At 43.3% G+C, this 23,730-nt stretch overlaps 1 protein-coding gene across 1 annotated transcript in view; it reads right to left on the bottom strand.

The window, feature by feature from the left end:
- Nucleotides 1-23,165, bottom strand: part of capn15 (calpain 15) — a 64,782-nt gene extending 41,617 nt beyond the window's left edge. The window contains exons 1-3 of the mRNA XM_034708409.1: nt 23,058-23,165; nt 22,819-22,972; nt 1,859-3,512 (exon numbers count right to left, since the gene is read on the bottom strand). Coding sequence (XP_034564300.1) covers nt 1,859-3,490 — 1,632 coding nt within the window. The 5' untranslated portion in view covers nt 3,491-3,512; nt 22,819-22,972; nt 23,058-23,165. The remainder of the gene's footprint in view (nt 1-1,858; nt 3,513-22,818; nt 22,973-23,057) is intronic.
- Between the last annotated feature and the right edge of the window lie 565 nt (nt 23,166-23,730).

Here is a 23,730-nt window from a genome sequence, read left to right as displayed (position 1 = left end):
GGGTACAATGCATTATTATTTGAAGGTTGTTATGCCAACAGACAAGCCTTTAATTACTAAAGAGTAATTCGTTTTTGTCACTTATGAAGAAAAAACACACGTTATGATTAGGGATGCACATTATCGTATTGGCCGATATTGGCTTTAAAATGAACTATCTGTTATCGGCAACATGCTGATATCAGCCAATATAATTAACTGATAAAATAATGGGCTGATGCACACATGTTGGGCTCATGTTTGAATTTAAGCAGCAGTCTGTAAGGTACATGTAGCTGACTAATTTAGACACATTTACTGTCAAAGAGTAAACCATTTGATTTAATTTGGGTTTAATTGCTGTACAGTTGCACCTCTCACATGTTCCCTGTGAACAGAGGTTAGGTTTACTTACTATGTCAAATGTGAAATTGGCCAAATTTGCCCTGGTTGAGGGTATTGTTATGATTGTCTCAGGGAGAGCGTCATCCAAGTTTTAAGTAGGATGTATGTTTTTGTATGAATTTAGTTTGAAAGCAATTGTCATAAATAAATATGCAGTTTTAAGTATTAGTATTTTTCTTATTTTGCACAAGAAATGAATACTACATAACAAATGTGATAAGAGTATCACCATAAAACTGTATGCTAATTTCAATACAAAAGAGAATTGATAACATTATTACTATATATATAGATATTTTTGGGGGAGATTTGTCGTGTTTTGTTTTCTGTTTTTTCTCTATGCTCACTGAAAAATTGAAAAAAGGAAATTATGGCTTGTTGTATTGTCATTTTTGTACTTCAATACTTGGGATGCACAGTATTCCGTTGTAATAGTCACTCATTATACATGTCTTTGCTTTTGTGACTTCCGGTGTTGATCTGTCATTGTAAGTTCGCCATATTTCTCAATAACAAAAAAAAAAAAAAAAGAAGAGAATTGATGATCTCTGCAATTAGGTGTATGGAAAAAAAATATTGGTATCAGTAATCAGCTCAATGAGTTGTAAAATATCGGCTTATCGGATATTAGCAAAAAATCCAATATCGTGCATCCATAGTTTTGATGAATGTTTGTGCAGGTGCATGAAAATGTTCTATTTAACAAGGTGTTTGGATATAAAAGGAGTCATATGCTGCCTTTAATCCTTTAATAACTTTGCCAGAATTGATACACTGAGGTTCACTTTAAAGGGAAATTACATTCAGAATGATAACTCTTCTTTTGTAATCTCTCACAGACAGGTCTGCTATGATACACTGAAATGAATTGCATTAAGTAGTATAATATATTCCTTAATAAGATCTCTACGTTGTGGTTGGTGCCAGCTGAGAATAGGACAGAAGAAGACTTGGACTGCAATTTGCTATCAGCTTATAAAAAAACACAATATCCCAGCAGCCCCATCAGAACAAACAGCAAAAAACTGAACTCATTAAAGCCTCTCTGTGGAAGTGGGACACTCTGACACCGACTGTTGGAACTCGGGATCAGACTTTAGTAAAGTGGACTGAGGGTAGGTTGTGCTAATATGATACTGAGACACTGAATCTGCAGCTCCTTAGGTGGCAAACATTCACCAGCCGGTCATTTAAAAGTCTGCAAACGCAGCAAGCAAGAGCAAACACAGGCAATGACAAAGCCTATTAGCATTTCTGTGAAATTAGAGACTGAGGGAGTGGGAACTCTGCCAGTGCATTAACAAAAAGAGGAATTAAAATGAGGAAAGTTTCCCCTTAAAAGCAATGTGCATCCTGTGACGCAATAAAATAAGCTGATTTTCTGCTTCTCTGGATAAATACAAAACTGGCCACATGTTGAACTACTTGTTATCATGTTTTCAGCCACATGTCGTGGCTACAATCGCTCTCTTACCTCTCTGCAGAAGCTGACAATGTTTTCCCAGAGCTCCTTGGCCTCGCCCTCGTCGTTTCTCCTACGAGCCTCCACATGCATGCTCTCCCTCCTCTTCAGAGGCTTCACCACCTTACGCATGGTGAGATACTGCTGCGGCGTGTGGCATGCCGCACAGTTCTTGGCCTTAATGTCGTTGATCAGCGTGCATGCCGGGCAGCTCCACTGTGCCACCTTCTCCTGAAGGCTGGATGAGGCAGAGGAGGAGGAACTAGAGGAGGCGATGGCAGAAGATGAGGAAGGGTAACCACGGGCCTGTTTCCGCGTTTTATGACCCGAGGAAGATGAAGAAGAGGAAGGTGTGCAGGAGCAGGATACAGTGCCGGGCCCCGCTGGGAGGCCACAGTGTGTACAGCAGCGGGGCAGCGGAGCTTGCTGCTCCTGGAAGCCGTGCAGTTTGGAGGAACCACAGGCAGAGCACTTGGGTGCACCGGTCGGGTTGCGCAGCGTGCACTTGGAGCAGGCCCAGGTGCTAAAGTCCGGGCTGGAGGGGCTGGCCGGGGTGAATCGTACTGTCTCACAGCCAACAAGGTCAATGAGGTCGGCACCAGCACGTGATGATCGGCAGGCCTCACATTTAGATGAACTGCCAGGATTGGGCAACGAACAGCTAGGGCACTTCCAGGTAGGAGTGGCTGAGGAAGCAACAGGGAGGTGGGGCGTTAGAGGATGGTGCTGAGAGTCCTCTTCTTCTAAGATACTGAGGCGTTTGTTGGGGTACGAGGGTTCCTGGGGTTGGGCGTGTTTGGGCTTGGCTGGCCGCTGTGGGCCAGGCTGGGGGGGCACATTGGCTAAAGGGGAGGTGGGACTAGGCGTGTTGGTGCCAGGGTTTGGTGGGCGCCCAGGAGGGGGCACCTCTCTCCTGCTGCGGGGCACGGGGTTGTTTTGGAGGGAGGAGGAGAATGAAGTAAAAGGGGAGGACAGCGCCTGTGAGGGGACATGGGGGGGCTCTTGGGGATCACAGGGAGGGGCTGGAGGAGAGTCATCTGTCAGGTCTATGAGTAGTGGGGCAGTCCCTGCTGTGTGGACAGGAAACCCCAGCACAGGTGTGCGCACCTCAGGCACCACCAGAGCCTCAGGGGGGATTTTAGGCAAAGACAGTTTTCTTGGTCCTCCACAGGCCGAGCATGACAGCGCCACGGGGGTATTATGAAGTGTACAGCGAGGGCAGGCCCACCCAGAGTGGTGCCCCTCAAGTACGCACACCTCCCCGTTGCTCTCAGAGCGCCGCAGCACCTCCTCCTTAGCAGGATGCTCTAGTAGAACAGTAGGGGTGACAGAAGGCGTTGGGGGTTCAGCAGGAGCAGGTGGAAGGCCGTTGGCAGTGGCAGCAATGGTGGTTGTGGGGGGCGTGTGGGTGGCGGGAGAAGGCCCGAAGCCGCAGACAGAGCAGGCTCCAGAACCCTGTGGGTTGTTGAGGGTGCAGCGGGGACACGCCCAGCGGTGCTCTTCGCTGCTGCTTAGCCGCAGGATCTGGTTGAGGTCCGGTTTCTGGCGCGGCGCCTCACAGATGGAGCAGCGAGGTGCGGCGCCAGCGTTTAGAAAGGTGCAGCGTCCACATGACCACTCGCTGCCTCGCACCGCTGCTGCCATGGAGCCAGGAGAGTGAGAGTGGCTGCAAAACAGAAAAAAAAACAGTGAGTCAAAACAAACTCCAGAGCAGAATGAGTTAGTAATACACTCTGCCATAAAACAGAACTTTGATCACAATAACGACTGAATATTAAGCACGCTACTGTTCAATCATTTGAGTTATTTCAGTGCCTTGTACTCTGAGCAAAGCAGAAGGAGAAGACAGAATGAGAAATAACAAAATTAGTAAAAAGCCAGAGAATGAAAACATGTTTCCTGCTAACTCAGGGTGACTATCTTAAGGAAAAGAGGACAGTGGAAACACCGCAGACTGCAAGAGGAGGAGAGACAGACGGAATTAGGAAGGAAAAATAGAGGGCGAGAGGGAAAGATTAGCCAGTGCAGGGGAAAAATCAAATCTCCCTCCTGGGGGCTCTCAGGGCAGTATATCCATACACAATGGCCACATGATTAGAGCCAGGAAGACAGCACACGGAGAGGAGGAGCCAGGGAGGAGAGGAAGAGGAGGAGAGGAGGGTGCCTCAGAATATTTAGGAAAGTGTTCCTTGAGTCTGAGTTATTAGAATGGAAAAAAAAAACACACAGGGGATCTCTTTGACTTCATCTTAGCACTTCTCTCCTCTTTTACGCAGTGAATGCTAATGCAGGGCAGAAGGGGGCAACTTAAGGTCACGCTAATCCCACGCCCAAATGAGTTTCCAAATGAATTTCAATCACGAGTGTATTTGTTCTGGCAGTGCTCATAATTTCAGTACATTTTTACTTGAAAACAATCCATTTTGCTTGGTAAAGAGCGCTTCAAAACAACTACCATCACCACTGTGTCAACAGAGCAGAAGAAAAAGTGAGCAAAGGGAAACTAATGAAGTCAAGGGTTTAAATTCACAAGCATAGGGAGCACCTGATCTATCTTGTCAGGCTGCTGGGCTGGTTCCCACCTCCTCCACATAATAATAACCTAAAAGCAGTCTGTTGCTGTGGATTGACTTGTCCAATCCATCCTGTGTGCCTGCAGTTCAATCAATCAGGCATATTGAATGTGGGTATATTAGGGCCTTTGGGGCGGGTGGAGGGGACCCGATATGAAAGAAGGGGGGTCCGGGGAGGTACTTCTGCTACTGCTGCTGTCTGGACAAGCCAATAAATGTCACTGTCACTCAAGCTACTCATGTGTGAACAAGAACACAGAGGAGCTAATGGCGGAATTGTAGGATAGTGGCAGGGAAGGTGCAAAGAGCTGGAACGCCGAAGATGTAGCCCACAAAATGACTGCAGAGCTTGTGGATCTTGTCACATTTATGATGTAATTGTATTTTGGAGAGTGGTGTTGAAACGTAAGGCTGTTGTGACAAAAGCTTTTATGGGGAAGAATTGGTTTGTGGGGTTTTGTAAGAATGACTAGAATCCCTGTGGATTTTTCTAAGCAAAACAAATTCAAGTAATCCGTTGTTGCTTTTAAATTAGGGCATGAAAGAATACGATCACACAGTCCATGTGACATTTTCATGCCACTCATGATGTATAGAAGAGTCTTATAAGGGTGCCTGCTGGTTGGCTGGTCCAGGTCCTGCTTTTCTCTGATGCAGCATGTGTTCTGTCCAGCTAATTTCCCTTAGTTCAACTCCATTAAATCCTTTTGTCCTCAGACGCAAGGGACACCTCTTCCATACAGACAAGCTCACACTCACCACACTGTTCTTTCCCTCTCGTCAGCTCTCCTCCCTGAGGTGAGGAGAATTCCAGCAATGAGCGATGCTTAATGTGTCTCTTTGGGTGTCTTTGAGTATGTGGGTCCTTGCCTTTGGCTGTGCTGGCATGTAGCTATATATATTTGTGGACATAGCATAGTTGCTTGTTTTGTTGTCCGAATACATTTGTGCCATATTTTCAGTGTGCCCAGAGGGGAGCAAAACTATGGAAGGAGACGTCACAGTGCTTCATGTCAGGAGCCAGTAGCACCACATGTATTCTCCTGGGCTTAAGTCCAACGTAAACCACGGCAAAGATGGAAGCCCACACTTTTAATGGTAACACTCTGGGAAACACATTGAAATGAGTATTTAGCTCTTTGTTGTGTTTATTCTTTTATACGACAGTAATATCTGCCAGGTACCCCAGGTAGCTTTATAGTATTAACATTGTTTTTGAAGTTTCAGTCAGTGAGAAGGAATTCATAAAAGCATCTTGATTGTTGCTAGAATGCTGTTTAATGCGCTAGTACATTTTTCACATGCATCTCCACACAAACTGATGTGTGTTAGCCCCATGCTATCCATGCTAGCACATGTTCACACTGTGCTGTGCTCTACAAATATCAGTCGATCTGAGGGATGCAAACAACAATAATGACATCATTGACAAGTGTCAACGCTTTATGTCTGATGACAAGTTCTTCCCCATGGCCGTTTTCAAAACTGTCACTGCCTCTTTCATCTCCAGCGAGAGACAGAGTCACGATGTCAGCCACACTGAGATGTTGTCAAGGCAATTGATTCGGTACTCGACGGAGAACAGGGATTGAAAAAGTATTGTAATTTCATTGTGATTCTGTCTGCAGCAGTTGGCATAGAGCTTTTCATCACAGCTATCAGCCTGTCAAAGACATTTTCACAACCCCATCCTGATCATTGCAGGCCTACTTGTGGTACCTTAAGTCTCCAAGAGTAGTATGAGAGGTAGATGCTTCAATTATCAAACTCCACTCCTTTGGGATCATAGATAATTTTAGGTCCTCTTTACTAAGACTTTACTTTAAACTTTCTTTTTTTAATCGATCTGTTACCAGGGCTTAGGCTTTACCTGGACCAGCCAATAATTACTTACCTATGATGCTATAGGCTTAGACTGCATTGGGACTTGATACACTAAGCTTTCACTCCTTCCTACTTTCTCCCTCTCTCTTGTGCTCCCTTATTTCACAGGTACCTTGGAGTCATTGTTGGGGACCACCTGGTGCTATCAATCAATCAATCAGACTTTATTTATAAAGCGCTTTTCATACATTCATACATTAAGAGATTTAAAAACCAATAAAATCATCTTAAAATCTATTCTATGGATCATTCTGACTCAAACTGCTGTAACTAATCACATCATCATCATTATACTTGTTATTGCTAATATTATTACATGTTTGTTGTACTGTTATTGGCATTGTCAGACCTGTCTGTTGTTATTTTTGTTGCTGCGAGTGTCTCTTTGCTTGTCTCTTTCCAACTCTGTATTTCTTCAGCTCTCTTTCCAACATTAGTGGCTTAGCCAGTTGCAACAAATGGCTGTTAACAAAGGAGTCCCGTTCGGCTCTAGGTTTCTGCCTGTTGTAACAAAGGTTGTCCTTGCCATTGTTGCCAAGTAGTTGCTCATATGTTGAGTCATCTACAACCAGATTCAACTAGATGTACATGATGAAAAAAGATGGAAAAAAACCCAGATGTATTTACTGATAACAGTTTTCTTTATCCAATTACCATCTGCTGTACATCAAACTTTTTATATCAGCTACATGGATTGAATGGCTCCTTCATTCATAGTTCTGGTCATAGTTCTGAAAGGGATGCTTTGCAAGTACATTGCACACTGAGTCCACACCCCTCTGTATGTACAGTACAAGACTGAAGCACATGATGAACCATTACAGCCTGTGATCCCTGGACCCTACTTAAAAGGATGCTTTCCCTGTACATGCTCCACTCACTCACAAGAGAGTGCACAAACACACTTACACACACACAGGCACACGCACACACCTTTTGTCCTTGGCCCCTGTGTTCAGTGGAGCTGCTCTAAAAGTGCCCACTTCAGCTCCTCAGTGTCGCAGACCTGGGCGGCTGGCCAATAGCTTACAGCGGAGAGAGAGTGAGAGGGGGAAGAAGTGAAGGAGAGAGAGAGAGGGAGAGAGAAACCTCACTTCTATAAAAACCCACCCTTTTGCAATGAGGTCCTCATTGCAGTCTGCTGCCCATAAAATACCTGCGTCTTGTCTAAATTCACTCAAGTAAGACTGTCAATGACCCCTGACATTAATGGCCACAACTGAGATCTGAGCGAGGGATTGTTCATACATTAAAGACAGCAATAACAAAGAGAATCAGACACAGAAGATACACAATCCCTGCTAGACCACAGAGTCTGCTGATGATGTGCAGGCCACCAATGCTCAGCTACTTGGGTCCATTCCACCAACTGAACTCAGTAGCGAGACACAGTGAGCTAAGTCTGGCCAGCTTCTCCCGGCCTCGCTGTGAGACATTTGGCCTTTGTGCGACAGTCATTAGCACTGCCTTTCCAAGGCTGGCCCCCGGCCCAGGGCCTGAGGGGAAAATGTGCTACCAAATGTGGCCATTTGGCGGCAGGGTTTATCTCTATTATATCCTTAACTCAAAAACAACTGTTACCATGGAACTGATGCTTAGCAAGACAATAGTTATGTGTGGTTATACATTTTAAAAATATATATTTTTATAAGGTTTTTCTGCTGTATACGTCAATCAAAAAGTGCATGTTACCCAGTTATATATTTTTACAGACAAACAAGAACACATCGTACAATGACAACCACTAGAGTCCATCCAATGTGTTCTGAAATGTTATCTTAAAAACAAGAAAACAGGAAGGACTCATGAATTAAAAAGAAGATATGATACATAAAATAAATAAAAAATAAAATAAAAATAAAATAAGAATAAAATAAGAATAAAAATAAAAAATATTTCTTACAAACAAAATATTGAAATGAAATTTTACAAATTGGCCTATGAAACAAATACAACATTAGTCCTCAAGAGAGGGAATATAATTTACAAATGACAGAAAAGGACCCCAGGTCCTTTTAAAATAATTTCACATTTTTGAGGAGAACCTTATTTCTCATGCCATAAAACGTTTCCATATTTTCTTCCAATTGTGCAGAATCTTTAGGTTGCACAAGCTTTTGATGCCACTACATTGAACAGGGCTACCACTGAAAGAGCACTTAGCACAGACTACAATTCTGCATCAACATTCAGATAGTTTACTGGCAGGCTAATGCATTAATCCTGACATCAGACTAAGCTGAAACACTGAATGACTCAGTCAGCACTTCACAGATATTATATAACACATGGCCTGTCTGTCACTTGGCTTACAGTGTCACACAGGGTTTCCATGACAGTTCCTTTTCTGACTTGCTGTTATTTATTTTTTAGCAATTTAGCAAAACACAGGGTTCCTGTTATCCAGCACCGTCAACACTAAACTAACTAGAGGGGAATTCTTACTGTTTACTCTAGTTCCTCTAATCTTATTTGTGAAGTTTTTGTACGATAACTATTAACGACGAAATAACACTTCCACAGTTGTTATCTTGTGTGTACATGCCATGAGTATCTCAAAGTAAAACATCCAGTGAACTTCAACCTAGAAGGACAACTATGAAAGACAAAAAGCAGATTCCCAGATGTAAGGGTGTAGCTTGTGCGCATAGCAGCATAGTGAGAGCAGCATGCATTTATGCCATAATTGATTAGCTGCAAGCTAAAGCAGAGAACTCCTAATGTTCAATGACTTGTATTTACAACAATTGGTGACAGATGGTGTCTCTAATAAGGGTGTGTTTTAAGAGTTATTAAAAGAGAGTTTAAAAACATGAGACTCAGTGTTCCTTGCTTAAAGCTCCAATAAGGAACTTTTGGTTTGAGCTGATTTGGTCTCCCCTGGTGGACTCAGAAGTGCATCTCATCTATTTGCTGATTTAAGGTGCATTTCGACCAAGAGTTCCGGGGTCTTTTCGCCCCCAGAAATACTTTACCCTGAACTAAAAGGTTCCTGTACCCCCATTGTTGTCTGCGTTTCGACCGCGGGCTGAAGTCCCAGGTAGATTGGGCAAATCAGGCCAGTGACGTATGGAGAAAAAATATTAATTCATATTTTAAGATCTTAATAAAAAACTAATCTAGTTTGCATTCCCAAGAACTCCCTCTGTGTTTCAACAACTGTGTAAACTCCACAAACACTTAAACGTTCAACCAAAAGTCCCAGGACCTTTGAAAAGTACTACCCCCCCAAGCAGGGGCTTTTCAGGGGGAGTCTAACTACCCCTGAACTAAATTTAGACCCTGGTTCCTCTGGTCTAAACGCATGTAGTTCAGGGGTACAGTCCCCAGTTCTGGGGTAAAGTTCCTGCGGTCAAAAAAGGCCTTTAGAGTTGTAAACATGCAAGTAGTGTTTCGTAAAAGGGTCTCATCCTCATCCTTATTCTTCAGAAAACTTTGCCATGAAAGTATATAAATCGGTCTATTTCTGCAGCCTACAGTTGACTGCTTCATCTAACAACTACAACGCAGCAGCAGCTTCAGACATTAGAAGTAACTATGTAGAAACAGTAAATCTTTATCCTGATTATATGTATTGTTTTTGTCCCTCACAAGGAGATATGAGTAGTAACTTCAGCCTGTTTCATAACTATCTAAAAACTCCTCACAGTAGCTTTAAATCCTTCCATATACAGCCTAAATTAGCCCACTTAATAACGGCAATCAATGCAGTGTTTGGTCAAGCCTGTCAGAAGACATTGCATACAAAATCACAGCTAAGGCTTAGACTAATGTAACATTAGCAAAGAGCAGATGAATACTGCTAGAAAATGTATTTTATAGCAGATTTGAAAGCATTATCAGTTTTAAATCAAGTGACTCAATCAGTTCAAGTGAAAAAACCCAGATATGGTTCATCAAACATCCAAACTTTAAATGGTTATTAGCCATTTGATATATTAGAGTTTGTTAGACTGCAAGATCATGCTAGTTTAACTCTTATAAATTTACAATATGGTGATTATGATGCCTGTAATCGGACACCATCTTTCTTTCTTTAAGGGTACAGGATTTGTAGCCTGAGTGATATTTTTGAAATACAACAATCTTTCAAAAAAACTCTTAAAATAACTCCTTCTTTTACACTAAGGTTTTTCTTGAGGCTTCTGTTGAGTTACTTTTACGGTTATCATGTCATATACCTATGAAACCAATTCCCCACCTTATCTAATCAAAATAATCCAACACGTGATCTGCCAACATTGCATTTGATGTGTCAATTGTTATGAAAGGACCTTGCTTTATTAATGAAGGGCATTTTCCTTGCACTTTTGACCTTCTTGATATCCACTTCTGCATCAGCAATAACCTGTAATTACTAATAGGCTGTGCTGTGCTGTGCTGGAAACTCTAGTTAAACTGACTGTGTGGAACTCCCTTTGCGAGGGAGGCTCCAGCTGTAGCACCATCAACCCCCACACACACACACAGACACTCAACATAAAGTGAGTCACTCCTGTGATAAATATTTACAAGCTGAGTTTTGTGTGAGAACAGGGGCACAGATACCGAAGCTTATAAAATGTTTACGCTAGACAAATGTCTCGGTTATTGCGCACTTGATGATGGGCCTGTTTAATAGCTGCGACCTGAGATGTGACAGGGATGGAGGCAGTGATTTCATAACTACGGGCTGCAAGGACATTATCACAAGTTTGAGTGCTCGCATTTCTGCTTTTCATGTGTTTTATTCATGCAAACAAACATCTCTGGCAGACGGAGCGATGATGCCAGCTGAGCGGTGATTCTTGTTGAACAGAGCAGAACGTTTTATTAAAAAAAATGTGAATTATCAGAGGCCAACATGCCATTGGATCAGAGAGGCTGTGATAAAAAGAATTATGAGTGTTGAAACATACTGCTGAATCTGAACACACCCTGAAAAAAAACTTCAGTTGTGGGATTAGATCAGCACTGTCACATTCTTCAACACACTCCAGGAACTCAAATGGAAATTCATTTCACCCTCTCGGTAATGAATGCAGCCTGTGTGCAGCGGCTATATAGCAGAAAGGTTTATCACTTCATTGTTTGGATGTTTCTTCCTTGCTGGACCACTTATAAGCAAATTCCCCCCGCAGCAAGCACCCCACCTCCTGCCTTTTCAAAGGAGCTGATGAGTCAGGGTCAGAGACTTGTGGGATAACTGCTAGAGCCGCCTCCCTACCTGGCTGCCAGGTAATATGTTGTGGCACGATGATGACTCATTACTCAACCTGGGCAGTTCAGCAGACTTAATTCATTACAACAAACATCATGGAGCTGTGCCAGGGGCGGCTACTTATCCAAGGTGAGTATCTGGAGCCAAGAGTTTAGCTGCAGATAAAGAGTTTCTGCTGCGACACGCTGAGACTTGATGACGTGAGACGAGGGATTGGTGACAGTGGAGCCTCAGCCACTGGGGAAAAAACAACAAGATACTTGAGGGGAGTTTGGGGCAGGGTTCTTTTTAATAAGAAGCGACTGAATTTGAGGCAGAGTAGCTTTATAAAATATTACGGTGTATTACACAGGGGTCTTTTGCAAAGGCGCCTGGAGGCCAAGGCATTCCTCCAATGGGAATTACTGAGGTCATGCACTGACAGCAATCTTTAAAACTTAACAAGTAATCCCCTATTTTGAAAGTGGAGCGTAACAAGAAGGGTGTGATGCAGTAGAAACAAAGGTGATGTTGTGTAACTGTTATGTGTCAGAGTAATTCCACCCCGGAGAACTTCTTGAGAACTTGGGTCTTGTTTTGCTTTTGTAGGGCGCAAAGTTCAGGAAAGAAAATCGTGCTTGTTATTGCTATTACGCAAGCCTGACCCTGACAATCTAACACCAAGGATCAAAGCCTCATAACACAGAAATATCATCAAGATTAGACGTGAACCAACACTTTGCAAGTACTGATCAGGAAGGATTACAAGTGCCTAAGAGTAAGTGTAGCGTCTGACCTCTAAGATGAGCCCTCCATGAATATTTTACGGCCAGCACTCATTTTTGACGAGCGAATCTGTCAACAGCGGAGACAGCTTTGGACATTTGAATTTTTAAAAAGAGGAAACTGTCTGACTGGGTTTCAGTGGACATCAGTTGCGCAGAGCTAAAGCCGGAGAAAGCAGGAAGCTGCCAGGAAAGCTCCGGAAAGAGGGAGGAAGAAGAGGAAGAAATGTCAGGGGTAGGGCTCTGCTGTCGCTGTGCTTTTGCAAAGTCCTTTCGGCCAAGCAACCCCGTAGGGCAGCGGCTCTGCTGACACAGCGCTGCCTTTCAGCCGGAGGGAACCTTCTCAGACAGAAAGCATGGAGAAGAGTTCTACTTCTCTTTTTGTAATACACCAATATCCCTGTTCTAAAGGTTATGAGGGCTCTTTGATTCAACAGCTTCCATCAGACATCACTAAACAACTACATGAATTATCAGTGGGTTAGATGGCTTCTGTGTGTGTGTGTGTGTGTGTGTGTGTGTGTGTGTGTGTGTGTGTGTGAGAGACACTGCCAGGTTACCATGTGTGGTCTTATCTAAGGCCCAGTGAATTAGGTTACTGAACATATGCTACAGATTTCCATGGCAACAAGAGTGGGGGAATCTAGTATCATGTCATTGCAGTGCCAATAGGCTAGCTTTTTTTTTCTCTTTGTCTTGCAGCATCGGTGCTGTTGTTTCCAGAGAAAGCCTCTCTGTGAGACAAAGCCTGACTGCGAGCCAACGCTTCTCCGGAGGCTCAGGGACTGTCCCGACGTGGCTCTTGTCTTCAACCAGACGCGGGTCGCAGCAAGGGTGGATGTGCAGAAATGATTCAGACATAAACACGGCCAGTGACCATGCTGGTCAAATCCAAGTGGACCCTTTTTAATCCAATTAAAGGGAGGAGAGAGCTGGTGGAATGGAGCAGCAATAAACACTGTCATCCATCATGCTGGAGCAGAAGAGAAGCGGAGATCGACTCTGGAGGGAGGAAAGAGTCACTTTAAAGGGGGCTCAGAGCTCCAAAAGCCATGTGCAACTATGAGGCTGTAATCAAACGAGACACATTGTTAGCTTAGACAATACTAGCACTGGGATAAAACTGCATTGTGCTGTTGGAGAAGAGACTGAGATTTCACTGCTTTTTTCTGTTGTTGCCTAGAGTGAACCTTCACAGTCAAGGTGCTTCCTCACACACAAACACTTCCCAAAGTCAATGGGTTGCAGCTAGACAAAATCAAATTGAAATCACCCAGGGACGACAATGTTCATGCAGGCAACAAAAACAAAAAACTATGGAAAGAAAATGTTTTATGGGGTGATATAGTAGAGAATAAACCATATGAGTTGAGCTGGGCTAGTGGTGTTCTGTTGTTTCTACATTTCATGCTCTGTCACAGCTCGGCAAAGCTTGCCTAACATTGTTAGACTCACACAGCAGCGCTTCTATGTGCCGAAGACTCTGTGTGTGTGTTTGTGTGTGTGTGTGTGAGGGGATGGGGATGGGGTTGGGGTAGATAAGAGGGCAAGTGCCACTGCAGTGTTTCTAAAGCTGCTATTGTGAGAGAATGTGGAGACTGAAGAGATGGGCATCACATATCTATGATCACACCGTGGTGTAGATGGTCAATTCGGATTGGCTGTGTCTCTCATTTCTTGAGAATCTAACACCTATGGAGTAGTTGGGGGGGGGAATGTGTGTTCACAGCATAAATCAATGCACTGTTTACATACTAGTCTGTATCTAGAAGGAGTTTCCATGGAACAGGGACAAAATCAAAGCCTCAGTTTACAATTACTTCATTTTGAGAGTCATATTTTGATTGATTAACACATGAGAACACCATATGATTGTTGTATTTCTTGTCTTCTCTGTCTCTTCAACAAGTTTTATCGACTCTTATCAGGAATATTCCTTAACTTATTACCCAGGCTGTGTTAAAACCCCAAAACAACAGTTAATTATTGTTATCATGCACAGGTTTGAGTGCTACTGGGTCCCAACCATAGACTGCATATATAATGGACAGCGTCGCTCCGCCTTTTCCCATTGAATGGTTCTGAAGCCAAAATATCCTGTTCCAGAGCGCTGCCATCTAAATTTTTCTGCAGTCACAGGCTGTTTCCGAAATCGCCTACTATACTAGCAGTACGTACTGATATGTCCAAAATTCAGTATGTAGTAAGTAGTATGTGAACAAGAGCAAAATCTGCAGTATGCCAAAACTCCCCGGATGTCTACTGATTCGGGAAAATATCTCAGTATGCATCGGACCAGTCTGCCTCGCGTACTGTTTCCCATAATGCACAGCGCTCGTTCTGCTTTTTCTTTTTCCTCATTTTTTAACGGGAGGAAATCCGTTTTTGGGTGCTGTGAAAGTTATCAAATTACATATAAACCACTTCCTAACTTTTTAAATCATAAATGGATGCTAAATAAGCATTTTATTTATCCGCTTCGCCGTTGTTTACTTCCGCTTTCCGAAACCGGAAATCCAGCGAAGTCTGGCTCAGCATGCTGCATGACAGATCAGACAGAACAGTCATACTACATACTAAATTCAAATGCAGTATGTAGTAGGCAATACCTACTGCCTACTACATTAGTAAGTAGTATGTAGCAGGCCGTTTCGGAAACAGCCACAGTCTTCCCAGTAGAGAATTTCTGTGTTGCCACGGTAATTTATGTGTTCAATCACAGCAAACCCGGAAGTAAAACATAGTTTTTTAACTTCTGATAACTAACAAAAAAGAAACTTTTCAGAAAAAAGAGGCCTTGAACACAAAACAGTCGAATAATAACTACATATCACCACAGCATACGGATGTGAGAAACATTCGTACGACGTGTATTTATTTTTTAAAGTTTGACTGCAGCCCCATTCAAAATAATGGGGGGAACAGAGTTTTTGACCTATACTGCAGCCAGCCACCAGGGGGAGAAGTTTTTGTGGAAGCTTCACTACCAGCAGAGCGAGCTGCACCCCTGGTCCCAACCATAATGATTATAGCAACAGTGTTCAAACTTCAGATAATTGAGTCCTTTAGGTTTACAGGTGTGTCAACTACAACGCCACAAAAACATGAGCTGGAAGAGGACATAAATGTTCCTGCAGAAGTCCGGTTCACCTAGTCAAACATTAACCTCAAAGGGAATGTTGGTTTAATGTGGGTCATAATAAATAACCAGGCTAATGTTTTAGCTTGACCATGTATTGAACTTTTAAGTTTAATGTTCATCTACTGTAGACTGCAGATTGATGCTTGTTGCTACAGAGACGCACAGATTAAATGTTAGAATCTGTTGAATAAAGAAATGAGTGTGATGCTGAGCGGCCCTGACAGTACGACCTATACTTGAGTTTTATTCATGCATGAAGCTGTGGTTCAGCATGGGTTAAAATCAGCCCTGTGTATATTTCTGAGGAGGAGTTCTCCCTGGCCGCCATGACAGCCTTAACTGTTAAATGTAGAGCAACTGCAAGGAAAGCATTGACAGGAATCAAGAAAGATGAAAGCCCTACTGGAGACCGCTGCTGAATAAATAATGACATCCATTGTGGGGAAATGTGATCGCGCTCTCTGAAAATCAATAACTAACAACCGGACCATGGTGCCCTGAGTGACTCAGCAACTACTTCAGTACACTACATGCGGTCGATATCAACCGCCGTGTTCTCGTTCTGGGAGACATGACCCAAAAAAAGCTGAAGGAAAACTGGAAACGCTTCTGAACAAGTTTCTGTGCAGGCACTTGAGGAGATCATCTTTTGGAAGAGAGTCAGTGAGAACTGCTGGATGAGCGGCAAACATTCAAACTGAGCTTCTTACACACCGCTGACAGGCCTTTCACTGTGTTGACAGTGATTCAGAAAGCACTAACTGGAACAATGGATTATTGCAGCACACGCTTTCTTGTAGATACAGTAACTGAATATTTTTTATGCTTGCAGTCAATGCTGACAAAACAGTGTGTATGAATAGCACCGCTCTTCTACAAATAGTTTGCTGTGCTAGAAGTAATCCTCACCCAATTACACAGCTGCTGCTTGCTCAATAGGAAGTTTGTTCCTCGACAAACTATGAATAGGTATTTGACTCTGAAAACCCCTTTCAGACATTTAAAACTAGAGCTTCTAGTGTCTATTACAGTATTCAGTGGGGGGTCAATATGTGAATAATCCAAAGTGTAGTCCAAGTTTTAAAGATGTACTCAAAGCCATCATTACAGCTTTGTACTTATACATTGAATCCTCAATAGTGTAACAACCAATGTGTAATTTTACATTACAGTACCTCGTTGTAGAAGCACCAGAGGCAGGATGTGTAAACAAAAAGTAGGGGCTTCACACTCACACACACACACACACACACACACACACACACACACACACACACACACACACACACACACACACACACACACACACAGGCATGAACACACCACTGTTGGCTATTGGCTCAAACAGTTAATCCAAGAGTTACTGCCGTTTCACTTTTGTTACTGACTCTGATGTGGGCTCAGTGGTGGGACTAAGTGGTCCCACTACTGTCGAAGTATTCTCACCAAGGCGTCCTCTGACATTTACACTGACAGCTATGAACTGGCAATGTAAAAAGGGCTTATGAGTGTTTAACAGCTCTGGTTTTGATCATTTCCTCCCAATAAAAAGTTGTTTTGTGGCAGGATAAAAGGCATCACTGCAAAACATATCCTCTAATTACCCTTGAACTGCTTTTTTATACCGGGTCAACAGAGGTCAGCGCAGTCTGTCTGTCCGGGCAATCCACTCAGCGCCACATAAATCACAGCACATACTGTACAGCTGTGCAAGAAGGAACCAATAGGGTGGGATTTTTTGCCTTACAAATCCGGCTTAGCCAGAATTTGGGTGCATGATAGAAAAAACATCAAAATGCAGGCTTTGATTAGATAAGCTTTGATGAAACATGGGATTTGATCCATCGCTGTGAGGTTATTGAATCTTTAGAGAGCGTTTCAAATCGTCTGTGAAAAAGAAAGCGGTAAATTTCTCAAATCAACAACGCTGATGAACACTTCAGGACGAAGTGCGCATCAAACACAAGAGGCTTAAATTAATGCCAGTTGGTGCACTCAAAGCTTTAAACGAAAGCACGGCTGTGTAATGCAACTCCACCTCTCTCCTCCTATGACTTCACAAACAACAGGGCGAGCCAGGCCAGCCCGCCGCCGCCGCTCTGTGCCCTGAGTGCTGTCAGCTGCTAAAAGTGTTGGCACCCAGCTGGGGAGACAGTGTTGGCTCTTACCTGCGCTCTCTGTGAGGCAGAGGGTGCTGCTGCTGACGTGTGATGAAGGTGGTGCCCCACACAGGGCTGCTGTGGCTGTTCCTGAGCCAGCCCACAGGAGGTGACGACGGGTACGGGGTGCTGCGGAAGCCATGGTCGGACTCAGTCTCTGCGGTGAGAGACGAGGCTGAGCTCCCCATCACCACGGTGATAGGGAATTAGTCTCTTGGATAGAGGGGTCTGTTTGTTTTGGTTCTCCCTAGTATGCAGAACTTGACAAGGAATCCACAGTTTTATTCAAGGAAACAAACTTGGATAACCTGAATAAAGGGTTTGCTCAGACGACAAGACCCTTTATCCTCTATCATGTGTTTGTTCCTGTTGGCATCTCTCTGCTACAAATCTAAAGAATTCCCTGCTGCTGCAGACAAAATCTGAGGGTGCTACAGCAACACAGAACACTTGGGTACTCAAGAAATGAGCAGAACTCACAGGTGGTCTAATATACAGATCAGGGTAGATATCCCGCAGAGCATGGGGGAAGAAGTTCTGAAATCAAATAGTAATTGGACACATGGAGCGCTGATTCAGATTCAGCTGTGTGTCTCAGAGAGGAGAAAATGCAATCTTCTCACAGCAAAGGTTCATCATTCTCTCTCCTGTACACTTCAAACTTGTAACACTCTCCTCCACGTCTTGTGCAGTGCCACTCATAATTCCTCCCACATTCCTTGTGACACATCTCCCCAGTCTGTGCAGTCTCATGCCGGCTGCCTCCTTCCGTTGCTCAGAGAACACCTCCAGAAAATGCTCGGTTCAAGACGTGAAGTAAAAACACACAAGAAGCATCCAAGAAAATCGTAAAAACATCATGATCCATTTAGACAGCTGATCCTGGTGGTAACTGGCGGAGTAGGACAGACCGTGCTTGAGTAAGAGTTATGAAAATATATCCACAGAGTTATTTACAATGCGGCAACTGGAGGGAATCAATGCATTGCATATCCTGGGAAGGGTGTTGGCAAAACTACAAGCATGCTAATATCTAAAGTCTCATCTTTCAGCCTGAGTAACAGCTGCTGTGGAAGTTTACCACTGAAACACCCCAGCTGCACTTCTCCCACTGGACGGAAACTCATGCGTTAGGAAGGTTTTTTTATTTAAGAATATAGACCTCCTCTGCTCAATGTGGGATCTCCACATGAAAAACAAGAACTTACGTGTTACGTGAACAGTTAACTGGATAAATGGAGTTAGGGGGTTTTGCTCTTTAAACTTAAGCTGCCACAGCTGCAAGTCCTGCGTAATATCTGACAAATACACCCAAGAGGAATGCTCCTTCTTTCTGCTTGCTGGAGTGCTGGAGATGGTCCGAGTTCCCACTGTTTAGAAAAGAGGCAGCTTATCTGTCTGATCCCACAGCCGAGGCCGGTCAGCCCAGTTCATCAACTTGCGCTGGGATTTCTGTAGACTCGCTGGCCTGTCATAGCAAGTCCCTACTGGTGAGGCAAGCTGGGGGAGACGGGAGGATATGAAGCCACATTTACATGCATGTTGACGAGTATCGACAGCTTGTACAACCCCGAGGCAAAAGTCAAACTACAGGAGGGAGGTCTCCTGTATAGTTGTGTTGTGGCTTTCATTTAACATTAACTGATTATCATAGAGATCACGCAGAGATCACGTGGAGCTTCAATTTACGGATTCCAGTGAACGTTGCAGGATATATATTCACTTATTACACAGCCGCGTGTGTTTTCTTTTATTTGAAGCCTTTTTAGAAGCACTGCAAAGCGTAATTTGGGTGAAAATGTGATGTTTGTCCGCTTCCTCATAGCGTTACTGAGGCCAGGGGGAGCTGGCGACACGCGAGCTGGTAGGAAACGTCAAAATATCCAAGAAGGAGCTGCGCTTAAACGCAAATATCACCATCCTCCGCCCGGTCCATCCCTGCCCAGCCTGCGTTCATCTCATATTCCCACAGCTGTAGATGCTAGAGCCGTGTTGTTCTCATGTTAAGACACATCCTCGCTCCGGTCCCGTGCAAACCGGTCCATCCCAGAATTCCTGCATTCAATGACTCCACTTAGGTCCTATTACGCGTTGTTATCCTCCCATTCTCCTTCTGTCGGTTGTATGTTTTCCACGGGCTTTAATTCTCCCTCACTGATAGCGTGAGCGCAGTGCACGGGGATGCAATCTCCTCCTAACAGAGGATTACTGGAGTGTCAGCAGGGCGCATGCGCACTGGGCCCCGGTGAGCAGAGAAATACTGGAAGGCTGCGTTCAAGAGGGTTACATTTTAGCCTCAATGGAGCTCCCGCAGACCTGCTCATTTTTTTGTGAATTGAATACCAGAGAGAAGACAGGTAATGGATATAAGAGACAACTTGAACAAGTGCAGGCTTGTTCATTCTGGAGGGGGCAGGGGCGTGTCCAGAACTTTTTGACCGGGGTGGCCCAACTGAGGCTCTCACATAGGCAGGGGTGGCCAGTGCGTTTACAAATAAATAACATTTTCCCTTTCTGTCTTCACAACCTACTTTCATTAAAGTATTAAACAGTTGATATATTCCTTTTGACTTAAAAAAAAAGAAAACATGACAAAGTGGCATGAATATTCTAAGTTTAATTCTTTAAGGACTTACAAAAGATGTTTTTTCAAAGTCACATTTGAGGGCATTAATAAAGAAATATACTGTCAGCCTTTATATTCATCCCATTATTACATTGTATTATACAATTATCTTTGCCATATTATATTATGTTATATCACATTATTATTGTTTACTACAACTTATGGCCATATTACATACCCATATTTATTTATTGCTTACTCTGTCATTACCAAACATAATCACACCATGTCAACCTGTCACTACTGAAACATTTTTCATACTGCCTGTAATTACTGCTATTTAATTTAAATTCCATTTGTAACATTGTATATATCTAAATTGTATGCTATCTTTGTTTATCTATTTTCATTTCTACTTAATTGTATTTTACTTATTGAAACTTTTTCTTGATTGTACTTATGTCTGGGTTGCTGTAACAACTGAATTTTCCCTCCCGGGATCAATAAAGTAACATCTTATCTTATCTTGTTATAGATTGTAAAAGAAACCCCACCTCTGACAAGGCAAACAGCCAATCATAGTTTAGGATTTTTGGGTGGCCCCTGGGGTGGCCATTAGATTTCAAGGGGTGCCAGTGCCACCCTTGGCCACCCCTCTAGACACGCCACTGGTTGCGGATCACATGGCAATAAAACTGTTTACGTCACCCTTACTGTAAACAGCTAATAAACTCATTTTTGGAAAAAAAAAAAAAAAAAAAACGAACTCAAAACCTACCTTGGGTTTAATGGTCAATCCCAGAGAAGGGATTGGACGGTTGAGTAGACGACGGTAGTGACTGCAACACTCATCATTGCTCAACTGTCTCTCCACATTACTGAGATAAGCCTTCAAACTTTCCCCTCTCCTCTCTCTTCCACTTCACATCCCTTTGCTGACCTCTTTCCTGATCTCTCGTTCTCCTTTACTCTGAATCCACAGTGTTGAACAAAAAAGCACTGGACTGACCATTACATGAAAACACTAACATTTTCCATGCATGCCTTGAAAGCAGTGTGTAAACCACTGAGCTGCTCATCCGACTAGCAGCTAGCTGAACAAGGTTCATAGTAGCTGCAAGGGTGTGTACTGAGCACACAGCTCAGAGCATGACTCCTGTTGTTTTCCTTTTGTTTAACGAGTTGAAACCATCCAGTTAGTTTACAGCCAAGACTGAAACTGGTTTAACCGGTGATCTCCTCTATGCAGCATTAAATACAGCATGCAACAGAGAGGTAAAAATCCCAAGTAGAGCTGTCTCATACAGAAAGCTTAAAGCAGAAACAGCTTACTTCACTCACTTCTAATAGTCAGAAAACTAAATTCAATGTCCTAAAACAAGTGCATAGTTAGGGGATTGCATTATTGTGAATCAGGGGAACAATATTAATTGTGATTTCAGATTCATCTGATATGGAACAGTGCTTAAATGTGCTGTGTTACTGGTTAATGTGCCAAAATGTACATGCTGGTATTCAAATAGCATGATGCAGCTGTTCTGTCACGTATATCTTCCTCATGCATGAATTAGGCAACTTACTGCTTGTTATCAGAAATGCACCAAACATGATTTTTGTAATCTGGATGCATGGTTTGGGGTGCATGGGATCCCCATTTATACATAAACGGCGGCTGCAAATAGGCCGCCAATAAGTATTGGATGTCAAAGGCAAAATTGACCAACTTTGGAGAATCACTTACACATATAGTAAGAACTATTGTAAAAACAAACCAAATACGCAGTTAAACCACAGCTGAAGTTAGAGGACTGCAACTCTTTGTTAAGGGGGCACCTGTCCAAGTGCCACCTGTCCCTCTGCGAGTCAGAACCCCGAGAGAGATATTCAGCAGCTGACACAGTCAGAGCCAAAGAGCTTTGGAGGAAGAGAGATTAGATTTCATTTCTATTCTCCAGGGACACAGAGGAGGAAGAAGGGAAAGGGAGGAAGTGAGCTGATTTCACGGTACATTGTTAGCTGTCATTTCTACACCATCCAAGAAATGTCCTGACTCTCAGAAGCCCTGTTTTCCTCTACGGTGGATAAGCTCAGAGCAGAACTGAATGATGAGACAACTCTGAAGCACATGCTCAATAAGACTGTGTTCACACATTGGTGTACATGTTATAGTAATGTTGATTTCACTGTTGCAGATAAATAAGACCAGCTCAGGCCTCTGGTGTCTTGTCATCCACCTGCTGAATAGTGAGTGTGTCTGTGCCAGCTTTGAGAACAGGTTTATCAAACCCACGTTGCCCTTTGACCTGCCTGACTCCCTAAAAACAGGAACAGCAGGAAATGTGCCCACACTGTCACTGTGTTTAACCTGTGTAGTTCCGTGAGATGGTGGGAATAAAAGACACCCAAGAGCTTTTCTGTGAAACCACGATTAAATGCAAGACCTTGTCACATAATCAATCTATTTTTGGACAGACTTAAAGCCTGTGAGTCCTGTCACCAACACTAACATTAGCTATACAGGGCTGCCAAATGAAACTCTCAACAATCCCATTGAGACAGCGAGACGAGGACGCCGGGGACCTTGTAAACAAAGACACTCTTATTCATTGGTTTGGTCGACGTTACCGCTGCTGCCCCACTGTTGTGTACTTTAAGAAGTCCACTCACATGTCTGTAATTCTTACCTCGAGTCGATTCAAGGGGAATTATTCCTGTTTTTCAGCAGCCTGTGTGTTAACTTTTCGTAGCCATCGAGACGATAAGTTCCTCCTGGGTTGTACTTTAGCCTCCGTAACCTCTCCAGGCTTCAGCCTCGTGTTCTCCGGCGCCGCATGTTTCCTACATTTGTGACAAAAGCGTACGAGTACAGTTTATTTCCACTCTGTGGGGTATTAATGAGACTGATGCGATCGCGTACGTTTACCTCAAACAGCCCAGGAAGGAAGGGGAATCTCCAAGGAGCAAATAGAAAGCATGCGTACGTCAAAGGCGTACCTGTGTGCAGCTAACAGCCGATGAGCGTAAGTTAACCTACGTAAGTTTCCTTTAAGAATGGGAAGGTAGAAAACTCAATTTCCCATGTCCATCTCGGACATTTTTACCCAAGGATATCCGGGTACGAATGTCGTCATGACTGAGAAACAACAATAACATTAAATACGTAAATGTGGCCTTAATAAAAGTATTTATAATATGTAATTTCGTCTTCATGTAAACGTTTTTTCAAGCAACCTATTTAGGGGTGAGATACATTTATTAATGCCTATCTTCATAGATTTCCCCTCCGCTTCATTCAGGATGATGTCTGATGATGGCACTCTATCGTCATCTAGTGGTACTAAGGTGAAGCCCTGATTTCTTTCTATATTCAACTTACTGTTAAGTTATATTTTATTTATTTATTTATATATATTTAAATTACTGTCTGTTGGTTTGTCATTTTGTTTACTCTGTTTATTCCACTTCCCGAATCTCCTTCATTGCTCTGTATTTAGGGTGTACTATATGTCGGGGGGGGGGATTGGGGGGTTATGGTGGGGTAGTATTGTCTGTACAAGCTCAGTATGTGTGTGTTTATGTTTATATGAAATAAATCT

Source organism: Notolabrus celidotus, chromosome 18 (assembly GCF_009762535.1).
Source record: "Notolabrus celidotus isolate fNotCel1 chromosome 18, fNotCel1.pri, whole genome shotgun sequence".
NCBI classification, from domain to species: Eukaryota; Metazoa; Chordata; class Actinopteri; order Labriformes; family Labridae; genus Notolabrus; species Notolabrus celidotus.
Note: the sequence above shows the minus strand (reverse complement) of the source record. Positions and strands in the feature narration are given on the sequence as shown.